Here is a 19,099-nt window from a genome sequence, read left to right as displayed (position 1 = left end):
GTCAATTAATATATGAAATGATGCTCTATCATAAGTCATTAGGGAAGTGAAAATTAAAATTGTACCATGATACCTCTGAACACTCATCAAAATGGCTAACTTGAAAAAGAAAGAAAATGCCAAGTGTTGGTGAGAACATGGTATAACCTGAACTGTCCCATACACTGCTAGTGGGGCAGGGAAAATGAAAGAATCATTTTGGGAAACTGTTGGAAACTATCTACAAAGCTTAATATAAACACAACTAGAATTTCCACTACTAGGTGAATATCCACAATGGGAAAGCATCAATATATGCTCTCCAAAAGGCATGTACAAGGGTAATGGTGAATATATGTATGCTGTTTGAAAGAGCCAAAAACAGGTAATACCAAATGTCCATTAATCACAGATAGGTTAAATACATATAATACTATGTAGTAATGAGGATGAACCAACTACAGTTAACTGAAACAAGTGTCTCAAAAACACATAATACAAAAGAAGACAAAAACAAAAAGAACACACAATTCTAGTTTTTATAATTAAACAACAAGTAAAATTAACATGGTGTTTTCAAGTCAGAATAGAGGCTACCCTTGAGAAGCTGGGAGGTGACTGCAAAGGGGGTCTTGAATGCTGGTAATCTTGATCGCGGTGCTGAGTACACAATCATATTCACTTTGTGAAAATTCACTGAGTCTTGTATTTATGATACGTGCACAGTTTGTGTTATACTTCAAAGGTTTACTTTTTAAAAAATAAGAGGTAATACCAAAGAATGTTTGAAAGTTCATTCACTCTCATTAGTAACAAAATATTAGTAACAAAATATATGAATCATTAACTAAGGCACTACTGTGATCAGTTAAATAAGTTTAGTAAACAAGTATTTATTGAGTCTCTATGTGCCAAGTAGTATGTTAGCACTGATACAAGACAGACACTGTTTACTCCTTAGCCTCATGGGGTTACAGGAAGGAAGGAAGGAGGAAGAAGTGAAGAAAGGGAAGAGGAAGGGTCCCAAATGTGAAGACTAAGAATGCATTCTTCATGGCAGCATAAATTGATGCTATTCTTTTGATAAGAAATTTGGCACTATGTACCATGTTCCTTAAAATTATCCATCTGCTCAATGAATTAGTAAAAACTAGGATGCATATCATATATAAGTATGATGACAACTAGGTAGAAATGGCCTATGTACAGAAAAAAAATGAAAATATATATTAAAATGTTTTTCTTTTTAATTCACCATTTTCTAAAAGATTTTAATGAAGTCATACTGTAAAAAACAAATCAATCATAATCTGTCACCTAATACCAAAATCATTTTATATGTTAGATATTCTTCTGTATCTTTCAGGGTGTTTTAATATATGTATTTTCAAAGGGAAGTCTAATGAAAAGGTAAATCCTGCTTAAAAATAAATCAATACGCCTCTTTCTTTATGACAACCTAAATGTTATCCCTACAATAGTTATAAGAAACATTTTGCAAGAGTTCAAATCCCACGAAGTAAATCTTTGACATAAGATTTTTCTTTAAGATGATTTTAAAACTGTCCACTTTCTCTTAAGAGATTTGTCTGGTCATAAAATGCCTAGAGGCAGACAGATAAAGGAAAGGCTTTCAACAAGCTCACTCTAGCACCATCTTCTAATAAGTCTGCGGCTAAAGCTCCATTATAAAATCAAAGATGCATTCACATGAATAGACTTCTCAATAAAATAAAACCAGTTGTACAAAGGAGAAAAGCTTTTGAATGCATTTTCCAAATGAAATAAGCATTAGCAAATAATACCAAAAATATGAGTAACTCTTATACTAAAATAAAAATAAGCCACAGTGACTGAGTGTCTGAACTGAGGGAAGGGTATCAAGGCAAAATCTTGAGGCAAATCTAAACTAGAAGTAGACAAGACACAGAAGGCACAAAAGACAAATCAGAGAGCCAGGAGGAAAGCAAGGAGAGCTCAGTACACAGAAGATAGGGTCAAGAGCCCAGGTACCACCTCAGGGAAGAGATCAAAACTGCATCCACTGGATGTGGCCTTTGGGAGGCTTGCTTTGGCATCAGCAGCTGTGGCAGGGTAGGGTTGGAGGGAGTGGGGCACCCAAGCAAAGCCGGGCTGTGAATGGACCAAGGTCTGACAGGCTGAAACCAGGGTTCTGAGGCATAAGGGAGGTAAGGTCTCCTGCCCCCAGGAAGACAAGAGGCATGCAGAGAGCAGGAACATAGGGCTGATTTCCTGAAATTGCGGACTATGTGAGCAATACATTACATTTTACATTCTGAAAAGCTCCCCAGCTGAAACTGGACCACAGATTTATTGCAGCAAATTGTTTTTTCCCCAGTATCACTGAGAACCAAAAGGCCGAACTGACATTTCAGTGGAAGGTGGTGGCTGGCACAAGGGCTGAGGTCGCCAGAGCTGAGAGACAGACGTCAGAGCATAAGACTTAAGTGAGAAAGCAAAGAAAGGCAGCTATACCCAGAGACAAAAGGGAAGATTGAGGTAGAAGCAAAGGGACTAGGGCATGAGAGGTTGGAGGAATGTCACCAGAAACTGAGATGCCAGAGTGAGATTCCAGGGATAATTCATTTAGGTAAAGATTTTACAAACAAAAAGGCATCCAAAGATTTCATAAAATCCAGCCATTTTTAAAAACAAATAGAACGCCATATTTCACAGCTAGACTCTTGAAAAAAATTTTAAAACTTAAAATACTGCCTTAAAAAAATAAAAATAATATATTTACTTATATATTTTAGTGAGAAAATAACATTCTTTTCACTGTAAAGTGAATGTGTCAAAAAAAAGGAAAAAACCACCAATAATACTACCTTAATATACCTATTATTGCAGTAATCTTTAGCATAGTTATAATTATACTACATATAAAATTTTATACCAATTATTTTCCAATTAATTATATGCATTTTTTAGAGTGACATTTTTCCATGTTACTTTGAACACTTGCATGATATTTTATCAAGTAGATTTTCAAAATTTATAAATCACTTGTCCCCGTTGCTCATCTAATTTGGGGCTACCATAAATTACACAGGGGTACAAATCAGAGTGTATAATTTCACATTTCATCCCTGACCTGAGAATTAGATAATTAACAGTGTCTGAGGTGGGAAGTTGTCTCTACAGATTAAAAAGAGAATGGCAGGCTTATTTTCAGATGTACTATCTCACCGGGTCACTGACAAGCCAAAAGATTTACCTGGAAGAAATCTCACAAAACGTGGCATGAAATGAAATCTTGGGCAGCAGGGAGGACTGTCTTCAAACAAAGGGCCTAAAGCAAACAAGTGAAAAGGAAAGAAAAAATAAATAAAACAGCCTTAGAAAACAAACACTGTGGCTTAATTCCTAAGATTTATGATAACCACAAAGAAACACCACTGGAGAAGTAGAGACATAAAAAACACCACCCCTTCTTCTCCCCAACAGTTCAATCAATCATGCGATAACTGCCACAAACATCCAATGAAGACTGCAGTGAGGGGACTACCCAAAGTCAGAGGAGAATAAAGGCCCCAAGGATATACCACGTACATGACATATGCAGTAAAACTATATCTAGAAGTCCAAAAATATAAAGATTTTTGTTATAGTTGAACTACTGCATGATACAATATGCTTGTGTTTTAATCCTTTTCTATTTTAATCAATACCACTGGGGGGAAAAGAAACAAATACTATTAAAAACTTGGTTTGAAAAGCCATTCATCAGTACACTGTTTTAAAAATAAATAAGTCAATGTCTGCGGGAATACTAACACTTCCACAGGAATGAACAATTATCTAAGAACCAAGTTTTGAACTGAGATAGCTCAAAGTGTATATGTGTGTTTTGAAGGCTAACTGAAGTTGTTTTTTGTTTTCTTTTTTAAGATTCTATTTATTTATCTGACAGAGAGCGACACAGCAAGAGAGGGAACACAAGCAGGGGGAGTGGGAGAGGGAGAGGCAGGCTTCCCGCTGAGCAGGGAGCCCGACGCAGGACCCTATCCCAGGACCCTTGGATCATGACCTGAGCCGAAGGCAGATGCTTAACGGCTAAGCCACCCAGGCGCCCCTGAAATTTTAATATACTGTCATCTTAGAAGAAGTTTATTACAGTAAAGTTCAATAGATTTAAAATATTAACTACTGAGATTTTCCCTAACGTACATAAATCAAGGTAGTTACTCATAGTAACTGATACCATCTTCTTAGGTATCAGTTAGGTAATGGATAATGGTAATCTTAGGTAATGAACACTGTCAAATTTTATCAAAATTTAAAATAAGACCCATAACGTCTTATTCACGTCAAATGATACTAAGTGTTCCTATGAATAACATACTTTTCCTTGAGTATTTAAAAAATAAAGGGAATTTCAACTGTCTCCCCATTGTTAGAAGTTTTTATATATATACTACAACATTCTTCTACAAGCATTACACTTCTCTTTAAATCTTATTATTTACCTTTAAGATTCCAGTCATACAATTCCAAAATATCTCTGAACAGGAATAATGAAAACAGTTCAAGTCCTTTCACACAAAAATTCTGAAAAATAAACCCAAATCAAATTACTATAAATAATACTATAAATGTATATTGACTGAAGGTTTCACTTGTTCTAGTCAAGTGTCTTTAAAAGTGTGTATTAAAACTATACTAAAACCATGTAATTTCCTAAAATGCTTGGCCACTGTCCTACAACACTTCATTGGCTTCAGACATAAATGAAGTAGGCAATAATGCCGTTAGGATTCCTACAAAAATGTAAACTCAGTCCTTGCAAACATACAAATAAAATGATATGAAATTTAAAAAATAAAATCCCATTATATTTTTCTAGCCAATTAAATCTCAGAATCAGAATTTCCTGGGGACTTTGTTAATTCAAACTACACACACACACACACACACACACACACACACACACACACACACAGAGTGGATGGGCTCTAATAGGTTTGTCCCCCCACCCCACCCCTGCTAACCCCCACCCTTCACACACCCCCAGAATCACCATTACAGTTACCATAAAAAGAGGTCTTTTGTGCCAAAAAAGTTCAAATTCTTCATGAAGGCAAATAGAGGGCTAAGAAAAACTACAAAACTTTGTACCAAAATTTCTCCTGTAAACAAGCTTAACAGATGATATATTTACAAGTGAGACTTGTCTCATAATTCTTCCTCCTACTTGTCTTGCTCAGGGTTCATAAATCACCCTGTGTGAGATCACGCCAGAAGTCATCAACTTTTACAATAGCCAATGAAGGCTTATGACCTTAAAAATCAAAAGGAAGCAAAAAAAGCCCTTCTAAGCTGGGGAATGAAGGGGCAGCCCTTTCTCTTTAATTCTTTTTGAAAAACAGGTAGAATTACCAGGACTTGCTCAGAATGAAACAGGTGCAAACTAAGTATGTGTGTCATGCTCATCAATCCCCCTCAGTGCTCCACTGCCCATGACAGAGCTTCACTGTTAAACAAGGTTTGCTAGAAGAGCCAGGGGCTCAGGAAATCGACCCCGACTCAACAAATGTTAAGTGCACAAGCTTGTTTGCTGTCTAGTTGTTATTTCTTAGTGTGATTTGTTGACACCACTAAATTCAAGATCAGGCAATGAATCATTCTGAGATTCACATTAATCTTGCTTTGGAATTTTAAACCTCTTGCATATATTTAGATAAATCTGCCGCTGAGCATCCGCAATGAAAAACAATTAGGAAAAATATGTAAATATATGGGAAGAAAAATGAACCAAGCATTGATCTTGTCATTGGAGATAATGAATAAGATTACTCCAACAGTTATCAGATTCGGATTCACTGTTCTAATTTCCCCTCTGATAACGACCAGTAACCAGAATCTGCCCCCCATCCAAAACAAACTGGAAATAGATGTAATGTTACTATTAGCAGATGCAAGACAAGGAGAAATAAGTTCAAAAATAGGTCAACAGAAGTTGAAAAATGACCCAGATTTTAACCTTGCTCCTAGAGCTACAGCTCAGTGACCCTTTCAACAGCAAACACCATTCTTTGGGGGCATTCCTATGGCAAATAGCCAGAGCTGGCCAAGTTTAATGGTGTAAAGATTTAAGTGTGAAACAAGCAAAAAGAGCAAACTACATCGGTCTATTAAATAATCTTTCCTCTTACCTCAGGCATCATCTCCTCAATGAAATGAATTGTGTAGTCTATGTTGAACCTGATTACTTTACACAGTGGAATCTGCAATAACAAGAATGAGAGGTTCAGTTCCGCAGTACCCTCCTGCAGGCTTCCAGTGCATGTGTATTTGCCATAAACCAAATGAGAAGGTTTCACCTGAACCCAAGCTGCTAACAGTACTGTACACAAAGCTTTGACCACAACTGCAGGATTTTAATGGCAAGAACCCAGCTAGCCCGTCCTCTACAGGAAACCTGCATAATGCTGGTGCTTAATTAACTGCATTAGCAGCAGCAACACAAACATGAGAACCCACTAAAACCAAACACATCACTTCGGAAGTACTGATAAAATCACAATTAAACATTTCTTTTTCTCAGGTTTTTTAAATCTTTCAGAATCTTTAGCTCTTCAACTATATTAGTGAGAGCAGGATGCCAACCCATCAGTTTTAGATTCGGAAGTCACTGAAGTGCACACAGTTCAGGCCGCCCATCTGGCTCCGGAGCAAGAGCAACCATGGTAATAACAGGAATAATAGCTAACACTGAGCCAGGCACTGTTGTGCTGCTTCACGTATGGTCACCCACAAAACCACACCCATAAGATAGGCACAATTACTATCCCCACTGTATAGTGGAGGAAACTAAGGCAGAGGCATAGGTACCTTGCCTAAGGCAGCCGGTAGTAAGAAAATCTTGCTCTAGACCACAGCTCTGAGCCACTAGAGTATACACCTCTCATTACCTGTTCTGACACTCAGGGTCTGTGTGGAAATGAAGGAAGGCCCAGATGAAATAAATCCACATCTATCTTGTTTGGTCATCAGACTACTAGCTTAGTGTCTACACATAATAGGTTTTCCATAAATGTATTTTTCAATGAAGGAAGGAATGAGAGGGAAAGTGTGAGGTCACTGAAGTGGCTTAGCGGACGAGCTAAGGAAAAGAATAGCCTAGAGATATGTTAAGTAGGCTTTTCTGGCCATTCAATCTGTCCATAAGATGATTTTATACAGATGTAATCATTTTTACAAATCACAGCAATCAGAAAGAAACAAACTTTAATTCTACCAGCAAAAAAAAAAAAAAAAGGCAAGAAAACCAAAAATAGTCTTATAATGCCATCTACTGGAAATCTTTTTCTCAGAAATGAAGTTCAGTTTTTTGGTGCTTTTTTTTTTTTTTTTTTAAGGAATAGTGGCTAATTTGAGTGAAATTTGTAATCAACTTTAATAAGAAATCCATTTTCAACCTTTTAGTAATGAGTTCTAAACGAAGTGAAGTGATATACTAAGGCCACGATTATTTTTAAGTTCTTTATTCCTATAATCATTTAAAAATATTTGAGAATTCCAAATTTGTGCATTATTCATACTTTTAAATACCCATCCTTTGCTAACAACCTGTGTTAGGTCCGTAGTTATTCTAAAATAAGCCACAGCCTCTACCTTTTTTATTTTATTTTTTTTATTCTTAAAGATTTTATTTATTTATTTGACAGAGAGAGACACAGCAAGAGAGAGAACACAAGCAGGGTGGGCGGGAGCGGGAGAAGCAAGCCTCCCGCTGAGCAGGGAGCCAGATGCGGGGCTCGATCCCAGGACTCTGGGATCATGACCTGAACCGAAGGCAGACGCTTAACGACTGAGCCACCCAGACGCCCCTCTCATCTTTTTTAAAAGGTAAGGATCTAAAGAGGAAGACAGGCATGTAAGCAAGTATAAATAAAATATAAAGTATATAATGTAGTAAGTGAAATTAAAACAAATTAAGCAAACAACAAAGTATAAAGTACAAAAGAACCAAAGAGAAGGTAACATTTGAGTTGAGTCTTCAAAGATGGGGAAAAATTTTCCAGAATTAAGTTGGGAAAAAATAGGTGTTTAGTTTCTAGCAAGACAGAGAATAGGGAGCTGAGGGAAGACCAAGTCTTTTAGCTGTTCAGGAATGAAATACATGGAGAGAGAGAAGCAAGGAGATTCTAGACAGGAAAAGTATGAACTATGTGATGCAGACCATATAAACCACGTTAAGGATTAAAGGCTTGTCCTTACGGCAATGCAAAGTCAGGCAAGTACTTTAAGTGAGAGACTATCATAGTTTACATTTTGAATGGGCTGTTATGTAAACAGTGTGGGAACGGTTTATAGTAGAGCAAGGCGAGAGACCAGAAGACCAGACTAGAGTCTGATGAAATAGCCCAGGAGCCAAATGAAGAGAAGACTGGAAGCAAGGGGGCAAATTTTAAACATGGGAGATGTTAATAAAATATACAATGACCATTCTGATATGGAAGGGAAAGACAAGAAAGAAGAGAGAAAAATTTCTAGATTTCTGGCCTAATGACAAGATAAATTACAATGGCATTAATACAAAGAAATTCATAGGGTGTCCCCCAAGTACCTCAAATTCAGTATGCGAGGAAGAGGATAAGTTCAGTCTTGCATAGGTTGAGGGTGAGGGACTTGAAGTGGTATCAAGGTGGGTATGTCCAAAAGGCAATATGAAATGTGAGTGTGGAGCACGGAACCATGTCATAGCTATAAATATCAATTTGGTGGGGATCAGAAGATGCACAGAAGGAAAACCTGTGGGTGAGACTGTATTACTCAGAAGAGAGCAGCCAGAAGAAAAAAGAACCAGAGCCCTTGGGAAGTCAAGAGGCAGGCAAAGAAAGAGCAAAAGTTACTCCTTCTACGACGCACAAAAGCAACTCTGCTAGATGATTTATGAAAGAACAGTCCTTTCCCCATATTATTTCAACTAAAATCCCTTTTTGGGATTCTTTCTTTAAGCTCTTCTCTTACATATACTTTATTTTCTTTTGGGCTCACATTCATACCACCAGAGCCCTTCTGAGATACACAAATCTGGGAAAGCAAGATCTTCTTTTCTATTCACTTTTATCTCTCTCTAAGACTCAAAGAGAACTTGTCATTTTCTCTACAGATGGCAAGCTCAATTTATTGAAGGGTCAATGGTCAATCAAATAATATAAATGCCTACCATTTCTTAAAACTTGTTTGAAGACTGACATTAACTCTTATTAACCCTTATTTCATCCTACTGTAAAGAAACAAAAAACCCTCCCAAACTTCTACATTCTAACTCTATTATTTCCAGGTGCTAAATGGCTAAATCCAGTGAGGCCACTGGAAATGGAAAGCCATCTAAAAGCAGGGGTTTTCTTGTGCTTTTGAGGACAGGATAGGACATTATGCATCTAATACATGTATCTTTATAACTTTAGTTATGTTGTCAAAGTCCTTAATAACATCAGGTATTCTAAATAGTAGCAAATGTGCTATATAAAAGGATAAAATGCTCCCAAATGCTCTATACTTAGCCAACAAGGCTTTCAATCCACTTCAGTTGAAGAAGATCTTAAGAAAACTTGTCAGAACTAGATTGGTTGAGATTTTAACATTACCATCATTTGCATGCCCTTCTTACTGATATGCTCTCTCTAGAAAGAAAATGAATCAGATCAGTAAAGCGATTTAATAATTCTTTTTCTGGGAGGCTATTTCAAATTCAAGAGGCCTTTGATGGATCTAATCCCTATGAACTGTACAACATTGAGCTTAAAACTCGATTTATTTTATCAACATCTCTAACATAAATGATGAGGCTTATCTTCTCATTACAGAGTGAAGTTCTCAAATTTGAAGAATTTGAGTATTTATATAAAATATATGCTGAAGCCAGCAATTTTCAGTTCTATCTTTGATTTTATAACAGTAACAACTGCAATTAATTGAGCATTAGCAGCCTCTCAGTGCCAAACCTTGTGCTGACAGGCTTTAAATAAAGCTCAAAGAATCACTCCTCCAAGGTCACATAAATATTAAGAATTGGTTAAAAAAAAAGAATTAGAAGACACAAACCCAGGTCTGTCTGACATCTTATCCAAAATAAGAAATGCCAACATGTATGCCAAAAACTATGACACTTTTCACGTGTCATCTCATTTAATTTTTACAAAAACTGGTAAGATTGCTACAATCCCTCCATCTTACAGATGAGAAAATCAGGGATTATAAAGATCAAATCATAGGCTAAGGTGAAAGGTCAAATCACACAGCTAAGAGTGCAATTCACTAATGTTTAAACCCTGGTCTCTCTGAAGCCACACTGCTTTCCTCCTTTGATTAAAGTGATCCTAAAAGTTAAATGAGATCTATCTACATTACCTCCAAGGAAGTAAGAGATAATTTTAAATATTTTCATGGTAACTAAATTATTTATATTTGCAAGCCAACTGAGGAAAAAAAGAGAGAAATGCATTATGTGGGAGGAGCTAGACTAGAGGACCTCCAATGGCCTTTTCCACCCTGAGACTATGAGGTTTGGTGTAACAAAGGGTTTGCGTGCCTGAGACATTTAAAAAAAAAAAAAAAAGTGAAGAAACCATCAAAATTCAAAACCTCTTAGTGCCTTTTCATAAAGACTGTTAAGAATGGTCCAGTATAAAATTCTGTAGCTATGTGTGGTGCTGGATGTTACTAGACTTACTGTGGTGATCATTTTGCACTATGTACAAATGTTGACTCATTATTACACGGTACACCTGGAATTAATATGATGGTTTATGTCAATTATATCTCAAAAAAAGAACAGTCCAAATACAGCTCTTTTCTGTATTACGGTCCACACTGGAGGTAGAGGTAATATGTATTATCGAATGATCTTATTTTTATATATAGAATGTCATCACCTTCCAAAGAAAATTCTCTAGAATAAAATATATTGTGGAATAAGGAAAATTCCACTAAGAAAACAATTTGTTTTAAATTAGTACCACTACTATAAAATCATGTCTACTTATAAAGAAGAAAAGAACAACAAAAAGGAACAAGATCAGGCAAAAATTTTATTCTTTACTCTCCAATGGAACAGAATTTCACGTTCTGAGTAAACAGCACTTAAATAACTTTTTAAACTGCTGGTGTAATGTCTTATAACCAACTCAGAAAGGGTTAAAGAACGCTGCATTTTGATGTAGACACACCACAGCTATAATTCCGTAAGTTCTCTAACAGCATCTGGACTGGGTAAAGTATACTGCTATAGTGTGAGCAGCCAACAAATTCTACTCTATGTCCAACTAGAATACAGAATAAGTAAGACAATCCCCAAGACTGTCAGCTTTGAGACAGCGAGATTTTGACTCACAGATAACAGAACTTCCATTTGAACCAATTTACTAAACAAAGCAACCTTAATATCTGTATAAAAATATCACAGATCTCTATGTCAGACAAAATCTCTTAAAGAAGACATAGTCCTGGGATTCGCAAGCAGAAAAAAGGCAGGAAGTTAATGCAGGCTCCAGATGCCCCAAACACAGCTCTCTTTCTTTTCCTATTGCTTAGACACCAGATAATAGCTGCTCCTTAAAACTTTCCAACTTTCTTTTGAAGGACACCCAGCCCAAAATAGCTTTGACACATTATTCCACAGTTTATCCTTCTTTTTCCATCTTTCACACTCTCAAAATGTTATTCTTACACATGTTTACTTACACCATTGAATGTGGACCAAACCTGTGACTCATTAGCACAGACGTCACACCCCCACCTGACACACGCCGCCACAGACTTCCTGCAGCTCATGCAGAGGGATGCAAAGTAAATGTTACTTACAAGTCAGAAGAGAAGAAATTTATTTTGACTTTTAGAAATAAAGAATGACAGGAAGGAAGAGAGTACAGGAAAAGGAGAAAGCCAGCCAATTAGCACATACTTACATTAGTCAGGGGGGCATGTGCAAACATAGAAAATCCTTCAAAGATATACTCATGATCATCATATTCTATAACAGTTGGCCTGTCAGTCTAAAAGCAAACAGAAACACAAAGCACGAATTTAAGAACATGATTTGCATGTACAGAAATCCATGAGAACACAAAGGTACCAACAGGAGAAACGGACAGACTCCATGGGCTCCATGAACATTCTTCTAAACAACAAGGGAGAACTTTATATAAAAGTTTAATTTTAGGTGGAATTCTCTGGCTTCAGTAATATTTACATATTGAGACCATCAAGAAAGTTTATTATGGGTATCATAAAGGGAAAAAAGGCTATATGGCTTCATTCTCTAGGAACCTGTTTTATTTAATCCACAATACTACCAGATCTACTCTTTCTGAACTGTACTCCTGAACTAACAAAAGTCCTAACAAGAACAAGATAATAGCACAGTCAACTCAAAGCTCAAAGTGGAAAAAAACTCAGCATCACAATAGTCAAGACTAGCAACAGCCTGGAAAGCCCTGAAAGGCCTCAGGGTGCCAGAGGCTCAACCCCTCCCAGCTCCATTCCGAGGACCTCCAAGAAGCCACCCCACCACATATGGCAACAAATCAATTCCCACATAATGTCAAAAATCTTAATTATCTGAAAATTGAATCTGTATTTAAAACATACAAATGTTAGTTAATCCAAGCATACGAGATTGTCTTCCTTATGCTATTCTTATAGACCACCATTTTTAATCCTAGATGCTAAATATGGAACTAATTATCAAGATTGGTAACTTAAAACACACTTTTTTAAAAGATTTTATTTATTTCAGAAAGTGAGGGAGAGAGAGAGAGAGAGCATGAGCAGGGGTAGGGGCAGAGGGAAACGGAGAAGCAGACTCCCTGCTGAGCAGGGAGCCTGACTCGGGGCTTGATCCCGGAACTCCGGGATTGTGACCTGAGCCAAAGGCAGATGCTTAACCGACTGAGCCACCCACGGGCCCTGAAAAACGCAGTTTTTAACACAGGTATTGAACATTACTCTTTTAAACCATACACACACGCACACACACACACACACACACGAAGAACTGGAGGAGGATGCTAGCAAATACCCACACGTACATTGGTTGTTTTGCCAATACTACTGTTACTTTCTATTTGAATAACTCTAAATAAAGCTGGTGTAAATTAAACATAATGAAAAGAACTTCTGACAAAGTAATAAGGTACTGCCACTTTGGAAAACAGTTTGGTAGTTCCTCAAAATATTAAACACAGAGTTACCACACGATCCAGCAACTCCAGGCCTAGGTTTATACCCAAGAGAAATGATGACATACATCAACACAGAAACTTCTACACAAACGTTCACAGCAGCATTATTCATAAGAGCCCAAAAAGTGGAGACTACCCAAATGTTCATCAACTCAATAAATGGATAAATATAGTATACCCGCACAAAGGAATATTATTTGTCCATAAAAAGGAATAGAGTTTGGGGCGCCTGGGTGGCTCAGTCAGTTAAGCATCTACCTTCAGCTCAGGTCATGATCCCGGGATCCTGGGATCGAGTCCTGCACTGGACTCCCTGCTTAGCGGGGAAGGCTGGCTCTCCCTCTGCCGACCGCTCCCCCTGCTTTGTGCTCTCTCTCTGACAAATTAATAAAATCTTTAAAAAAAAAAAAGGAATAAAGTTATTATGTTACAACATGGATGAATCTTAAAAACATTACGCTGAGTGAAAGAAGCGAAAAAGATCACATTTTCTACGATCCCATTCACATGAAATATCTAAACAGGCTAATGATAGAGACAGAAAGTATCTTAGTTGTTGAAGGCTGAGGGATATGAAAGAACTGACTGCTAATGAGTACAGGGTTTCTTTTGAGGATGGATGATGATAATGTTCTAAAATAAGATTGTGGTGATGGTTTCACAATTCTGTGAAAAGAATTATATCATGAAATACACACTTTAAATGGGTGAATTTTATGGTATATGAACATCTTGATAAAGTTGTTAAAATATATAATTACTAATAATCTAATTTTGAAATTGAAATCTCTTGATGATAGAGGCAATAGAATTAATAACTTTGCACTGTGAAAGACAACAGAGAATAGTGCAATAGCAGTCATGCACACTCAGTCACGCTAAGTTTAAATCCCCACTCTGCCACTTACTACCTGAATCATCTTAAGCAAGTTACTTAACCTCATCTGTAAAACAGAGATTACTGCCCCATCTGTAGTGTGGGGATAATAATGCTCCTTCATCAGTTTGTTGTGAGAAATAAGTTAATACATGTTAAACATTCAGAGTGGTGCCTGGTACCACAGTCAACAAATATTAGGTATTATTATTATTACTGTCATAAATAAATAGATCTTCTTGATTTGGTCACTAGATATAGTATGAGTTATTCACTAATTTTTAAGAGATGAGAAAGTGTTCTACACATTCTTCCAACTCCACAGTTCCAATGAATAGCTCCAAAAGTCATGGCTATTATGATGTGGCTACTATGAGGAACTGACAACATAACTGAAAAAAAGTACAGAAAGTAGTATAATGAGAGGAAGCAAAAGAAAAGTCATTATGATAAAGGCCAGTTTTATCAACATAAAAATTTTTTTAAAGAAAATTTAAAAACTGAATCAGTATTGAGACTATTCACATTTAAACCTATTTGTACATATCCAACCCATTTACATTTTAAAATAAATGAAATTTGAAAATAAATAAAATAAAATAAAGTAAATGAAATCTGACTTTGTTAGGAACTTACCAAAAAGTTTGTAGGAGGGGAGACTGTAATTCGATAGTGGAAAAGTCTGCCAGCATTGTTGGTCATGGGACGACAGGGCTTGATGGCCTAAGGGAGAAAAACAAAAGTGAGTTTAAAAGAAAAGTAGCAAAATATTTTTATTTAAAAACAGACTGTATTTCTAGATCCACATCTGACAAACGAGTTTTTACATGTGTTCCTTCACAGGTTGGTAGGAAGAACAGTACCATTAACTAGATGAATAAAAAAGAACAGGCTGGTCACCAGGATTCAACCAATCTCCTCATGTGCATGCAATACAAGGGGTTCAGACAACATGAAGATCTTTCTAGATCTTAATTTCTAGGACTATCTTCCTTTTATTGTAACATAACACAATACTTGACCTTTGGCTAAACTCCCAATATGCTAAAAAAAGGGGGGGGGCATCTCAAAAGTAATAGCAGGTTTTGATGGGGGAAAAAAAAAGTGAAAGGATCATTAAATGTGCTCAGTAAAAATAGAAGGGACCAGAAATGAAGGACACATGAGAGGTGGCAGAATAGAATGTGCATGGAGTTCAAGATGAGAAATGGAAAACAGAAACTGATCTGGTCTTTTTGCTCCCCTTCCTTGGATCACCGGGGCTGACTCATGGTTCAGCTGGTCCCTCTGTCCAGTCCTGCTTACACATTCCTCCTCTCACAGGTGAAGTTCCCTAAGAAACATGAGGCACCCAAACTTCATCTTAGCATCTGCTTCCGGAGAATCCAGTGTGTAGCTCCAGAAATGATCCAAGAAAGCTGGAGGTAAGATAGGATTCTGGAGCTGAAATCACCTACCGCCTGCTGGCAATAAGGACCCCATCATGGTGGTTAGCTAGAGTCCCTGGCACCAGATGGCAGACCCACTGAAAACTTTCAAAGATGGTGAACTGGGAGGGTGTACCAGTGGAAGCAGGTGCAGTGTACCAGGTATTTAAGACTATGAGAGAATGCATGTTATCAGGATAACGGGATAGATGGCTATTGCTAAGCACCACTGATGCTCTACCATGTCTCTCAAACTTCAGTGTGCCTTGAAGTCATTGGATGGCTTGCTAAATATCTCATATTGCTTGCTCCCCACCCCCAGGGTTTCTGATTCAGCAGATGAGGCAGGCCGAGAACCTGGCTCCTAAGGAGTTCCCAGGTGAAGCTGATACCTGGAGAACCCCAGCTCCACAAAAATGTAACAGGGAGGGGGGAAGGCAACTGAAAGCCAGACGGACTGTTGGAGGCACACAGGGAAGCTGTCCCCTGCATTGCCAAGACCAAACCCAGGGTCAGAGATGCGTGGACCTTAGAGACAATTTACAGCCAACCAGGGTAGATCTCTTATGCCAAGGGACGAGACTTAGAAACCTGAGATGAGGACATACAGGTTTTAACCCCACAGACCCCTCGAAACCTTCCATCTCCTCAAAGGTGGTCCAACCCTGTCTATTAAGAGCAATCACTCACCTGAGTTCGAAGGCAATGGAAGATCCTGCAAGGCAACGCTGCCTCCCCCCAATCAGTCTCCCCTCCTGGCCAAGAGACCTATAATTAGGGTCACTTCACAGCATAACCGAGCTGGGGAGGTGCTGCAAGGAGAGATTATATCCCAAAGGAACTGCAAGAACTAGCCAGCATGTGCCAGCAGCAGGAGTCTGCACAAGACTGGATGCTGAGAGGGCTTGACCAAAAGAGCCAGAACACAAAAGTGGTTAGGGAAGGGTTTACTGACTTGCGAGCATTCAGGATTCAGGGACACCAGATGCCAGGAATTCCCTACTAGGATGTCTCCTAAAAGCATGAAAAAGCAATAGCCCACTATGAGTGTGGTTAAAATACCAAAATTGCCATGACAGAAAAGGAAGTAATTCAAAGTCAGGAAGTAGGCACGTTAGAATGGATATAATATCTGTGACTGAAAAATACACCAGATTATCTTATCTCATGAGGAGCCCCAGAGGACATGCCAAAGGCCATCTACCAGGAGCCAAAAGGAATGTGCTGGGGAAGGGACACCAGCCTCACTAGGAAGATCAGTGGCGGCCTCCTCTGCAGGCCAGGGCTGACTGTAAGAGAGGTGGTCATAGAGCAGAGCTTGCTCACAGCAATAGGGATGACAGGGCTCTGAAACACGGGAGGCAAGACGGTGGGGCTAACTGTTAGAAGCTGGGTCTCACAGCATCATCATAACCAGCGAGATCAAAGTGGCAACTAAAGGGGTCTGGTCCACAAAAAGTCATGGAAGTAGTTCATAGAACATAGTATCCTTAGGTAAAATAACTGAGTAGCTGACAAAAGTAATACTTAGTTTGTACCAACAGAAGAAATCAAGAATGGTTAACGAAGGGGCTGGAGGTAGGTTGCTCCAATGAACAGTCACGCTCTCTTTCCCAGTTCCCGACCTATAGTAGGAAGGGCCCTACAACACCACTGCAAGCAAAAATGGTTGACAACCCTTCCTTCCCCAAAGGGGCCTATGGCCATTTACCCAAAAAACTGTGCACTGGGGAAAGGGGAACGAAGGGTGTTCAAGGAGTATTGGACATAGCATCTGAATCAACACTGATAGTCAGAGGGGACTGGATACTTCACCTCGGTACACATTAGACTGGGTGATACGAAGCCAAGGTAAAAAAAAAAAAAAAAAAGGAATCTCAGTCAAGGTCTGGTTTACCACAGGTCCAGGTCCTGAGTCCACAGATCTCCCCAGGGGGCATTTCCCCGGCCCCCAAAATGTTTCATTGGAATTGACAAAATTGGCAGATGGCACCATCCCACACTGGGTCCTTGTTTTGTGGAGTAAGAGCCATCATACTGGAAAAGGTCAAGCAGAAGCCACCAAAATTACCACCATCCCCAACACAGGCATCAAAACCAGGATCTCTCTGGGGGAATGGTGTAGATTAGTGCCTTCCTTAAGGATCCAAAAGACACAGGGGTGACAGTCTTTATCATATCTTTAATTCACCAATCTGGCTTCCGGAGGAAAAAACAAAAACAAAAACAAAAAAATGGATCCTGCAGGATAACTACAGACTACCACAAGCTCAACCAAGTAGTAGCTTTGACCGCCCCAGCTGTGCCAGATGCTACAGTTCAGGGCAGATTAATATGACCTCGGGTTCAAAGTGGACAGCAACTGATTTGCTGAATGTGTTCTTTTCCATCCCAATCAGAATGAGGATAAGAAATGGTTCACATTCTGTGTTCATTCACATAGAAAAGACAACAGTTACAGTTCTGCTGCGAGGCTGTGTTAACTCTCCCACTCACTGTCCCAACAGTCCAAGGAGCTCTCTGGACTTCTGGACATACTGCAGAACATTATCGTGCTCCACTGCATCTGTGACATGATGTTTACCAAACTAAAAGCCTCGGCAAAGCCCACATGCTGCAGAGGGTGAGAGAAACACCCTGCGAAGATTCAGGGGCCTACCACGGCCACACCATTTTTAAAAGCCAGGGATCTGAATGCCAAGACATCAGTCCACAATAAAAGACAAATCACTGCATCTTCCACCTCCTACAACGAAGACAAAAGCGCAATGGCAGGTGGGCCTCTTCGGGAGGCAGTATAATCCCCACCCAGGAGTGCTGTTCCGGGCCATTCCTAGAGAGGCGCAGAATGCTGCCAGCTCTGAGTGTGGCCCCATGAGAAAGGCGCCAGCGCTTCCAAGCTGTGGTGCGAGCAGCCCTGCTGTCAGGGCCACATAATGCAGCAAATCCTACGTCGCTGTGGGAAAAGATGCTGAGGGGGGTTCTGTGGCCACTGGGAGATCACAATGCTGGTATCTGGTGCTCTGGGGCAAAGCCATGCCGCCTACAGTGAAGAATTATATGCCTCTGAAATAGCACCAGTGTGCGACCGGGCCCTGGGTGACATGGAAGGTATGGTCAAGGGACAGAAAGAGGCATGTGGCTGAACTGCCCATCCCAAGCTGGGTTCTGTCAGTCCCACGCAGAAGTCTGGAGGGGACCAGCAACAATCCATCATAAGATGGAGGCTGTACACCCAGAGCCAGGCGCACAGGCGCAGCAGGAGGCACAAAGAAGCTGCAGGAGCGGGTGGCCCACCACCGGCACCCGGCGCCCGCCCTCGGCTGATGACCAAGGACAGAAGGGCGAAAGCAGAGGGACGCGCCCAAGCTTGGTTTGCAAACGAGTCAGTCAGGGCAGGGGGAGCATGCCCACAATGGACTGTGCTGCATTCAGGGAGGAATCTGAAAGACAGCGATGAGGGCAAGTCTTTCCAGTGAGCAGAGTTTCAGGCAATGTACCTGGTCATCCGCTTTGTGTGGAAAGAGAAGCAGCCTGAGGTTAGAATATAGATGGACTCATGGCAGAAGCAAGTGGCCATGCCAGCTGGTCAGAGGCCTAGA

The 19,099-nt window shown here is 39.4% G+C and overlaps 1 protein-coding gene across 6 annotated transcripts in view; it reads right to left on the bottom strand.

Annotated features, from left to right (window-relative positions):
- DROSHA (drosha ribonuclease III) overlaps positions 1-19,099 on the bottom strand; it is a 120,452-nt gene that overhangs the window by 76,123 nt on the left and 25,230 nt on the right. For 5 of the 6 annotated variants that reach the window (XM_028097965.2, XM_028097963.2, XM_028097966.2 and 2 more), the window contains 5 exons: positions 14,707-14,793; positions 11,919-12,005; positions 6,156-6,227; positions 4,470-4,551; positions 3,218-3,292 (listed from right to left, as the gene is read on the bottom strand). In XM_028097965.2, the coding sequence (XP_027953766.1) occupies positions 3,218-3,292; positions 4,470-4,551; positions 6,156-6,227; positions 11,919-12,005; positions 14,707-14,793 (403 nt within the window). The remainder of the gene's footprint in view (positions 1-3,217; positions 3,293-4,469; positions 4,552-6,155; positions 6,228-11,918; positions 12,006-14,706; positions 14,794-19,099) is intronic. The other variant, XM_028097967.2, reaches the window with a different exon arrangement.

Source organism: Eumetopias jubatus, unplaced genomic scaffold (assembly GCF_037043125.1).
Source record: "Eumetopias jubatus isolate StellerSeaLion01/CBP00866 unplaced genomic scaffold, mEumJub1_p1.0 scaffold_5, whole genome shotgun sequence".
Taxonomy (NCBI): Eukaryota; Metazoa; Chordata; class Mammalia; order Carnivora; family Otariidae; genus Eumetopias; species Eumetopias jubatus.
Note: the sequence above shows the minus strand (reverse complement) of the source record. Positions and strands in the feature narration are given on the sequence as shown.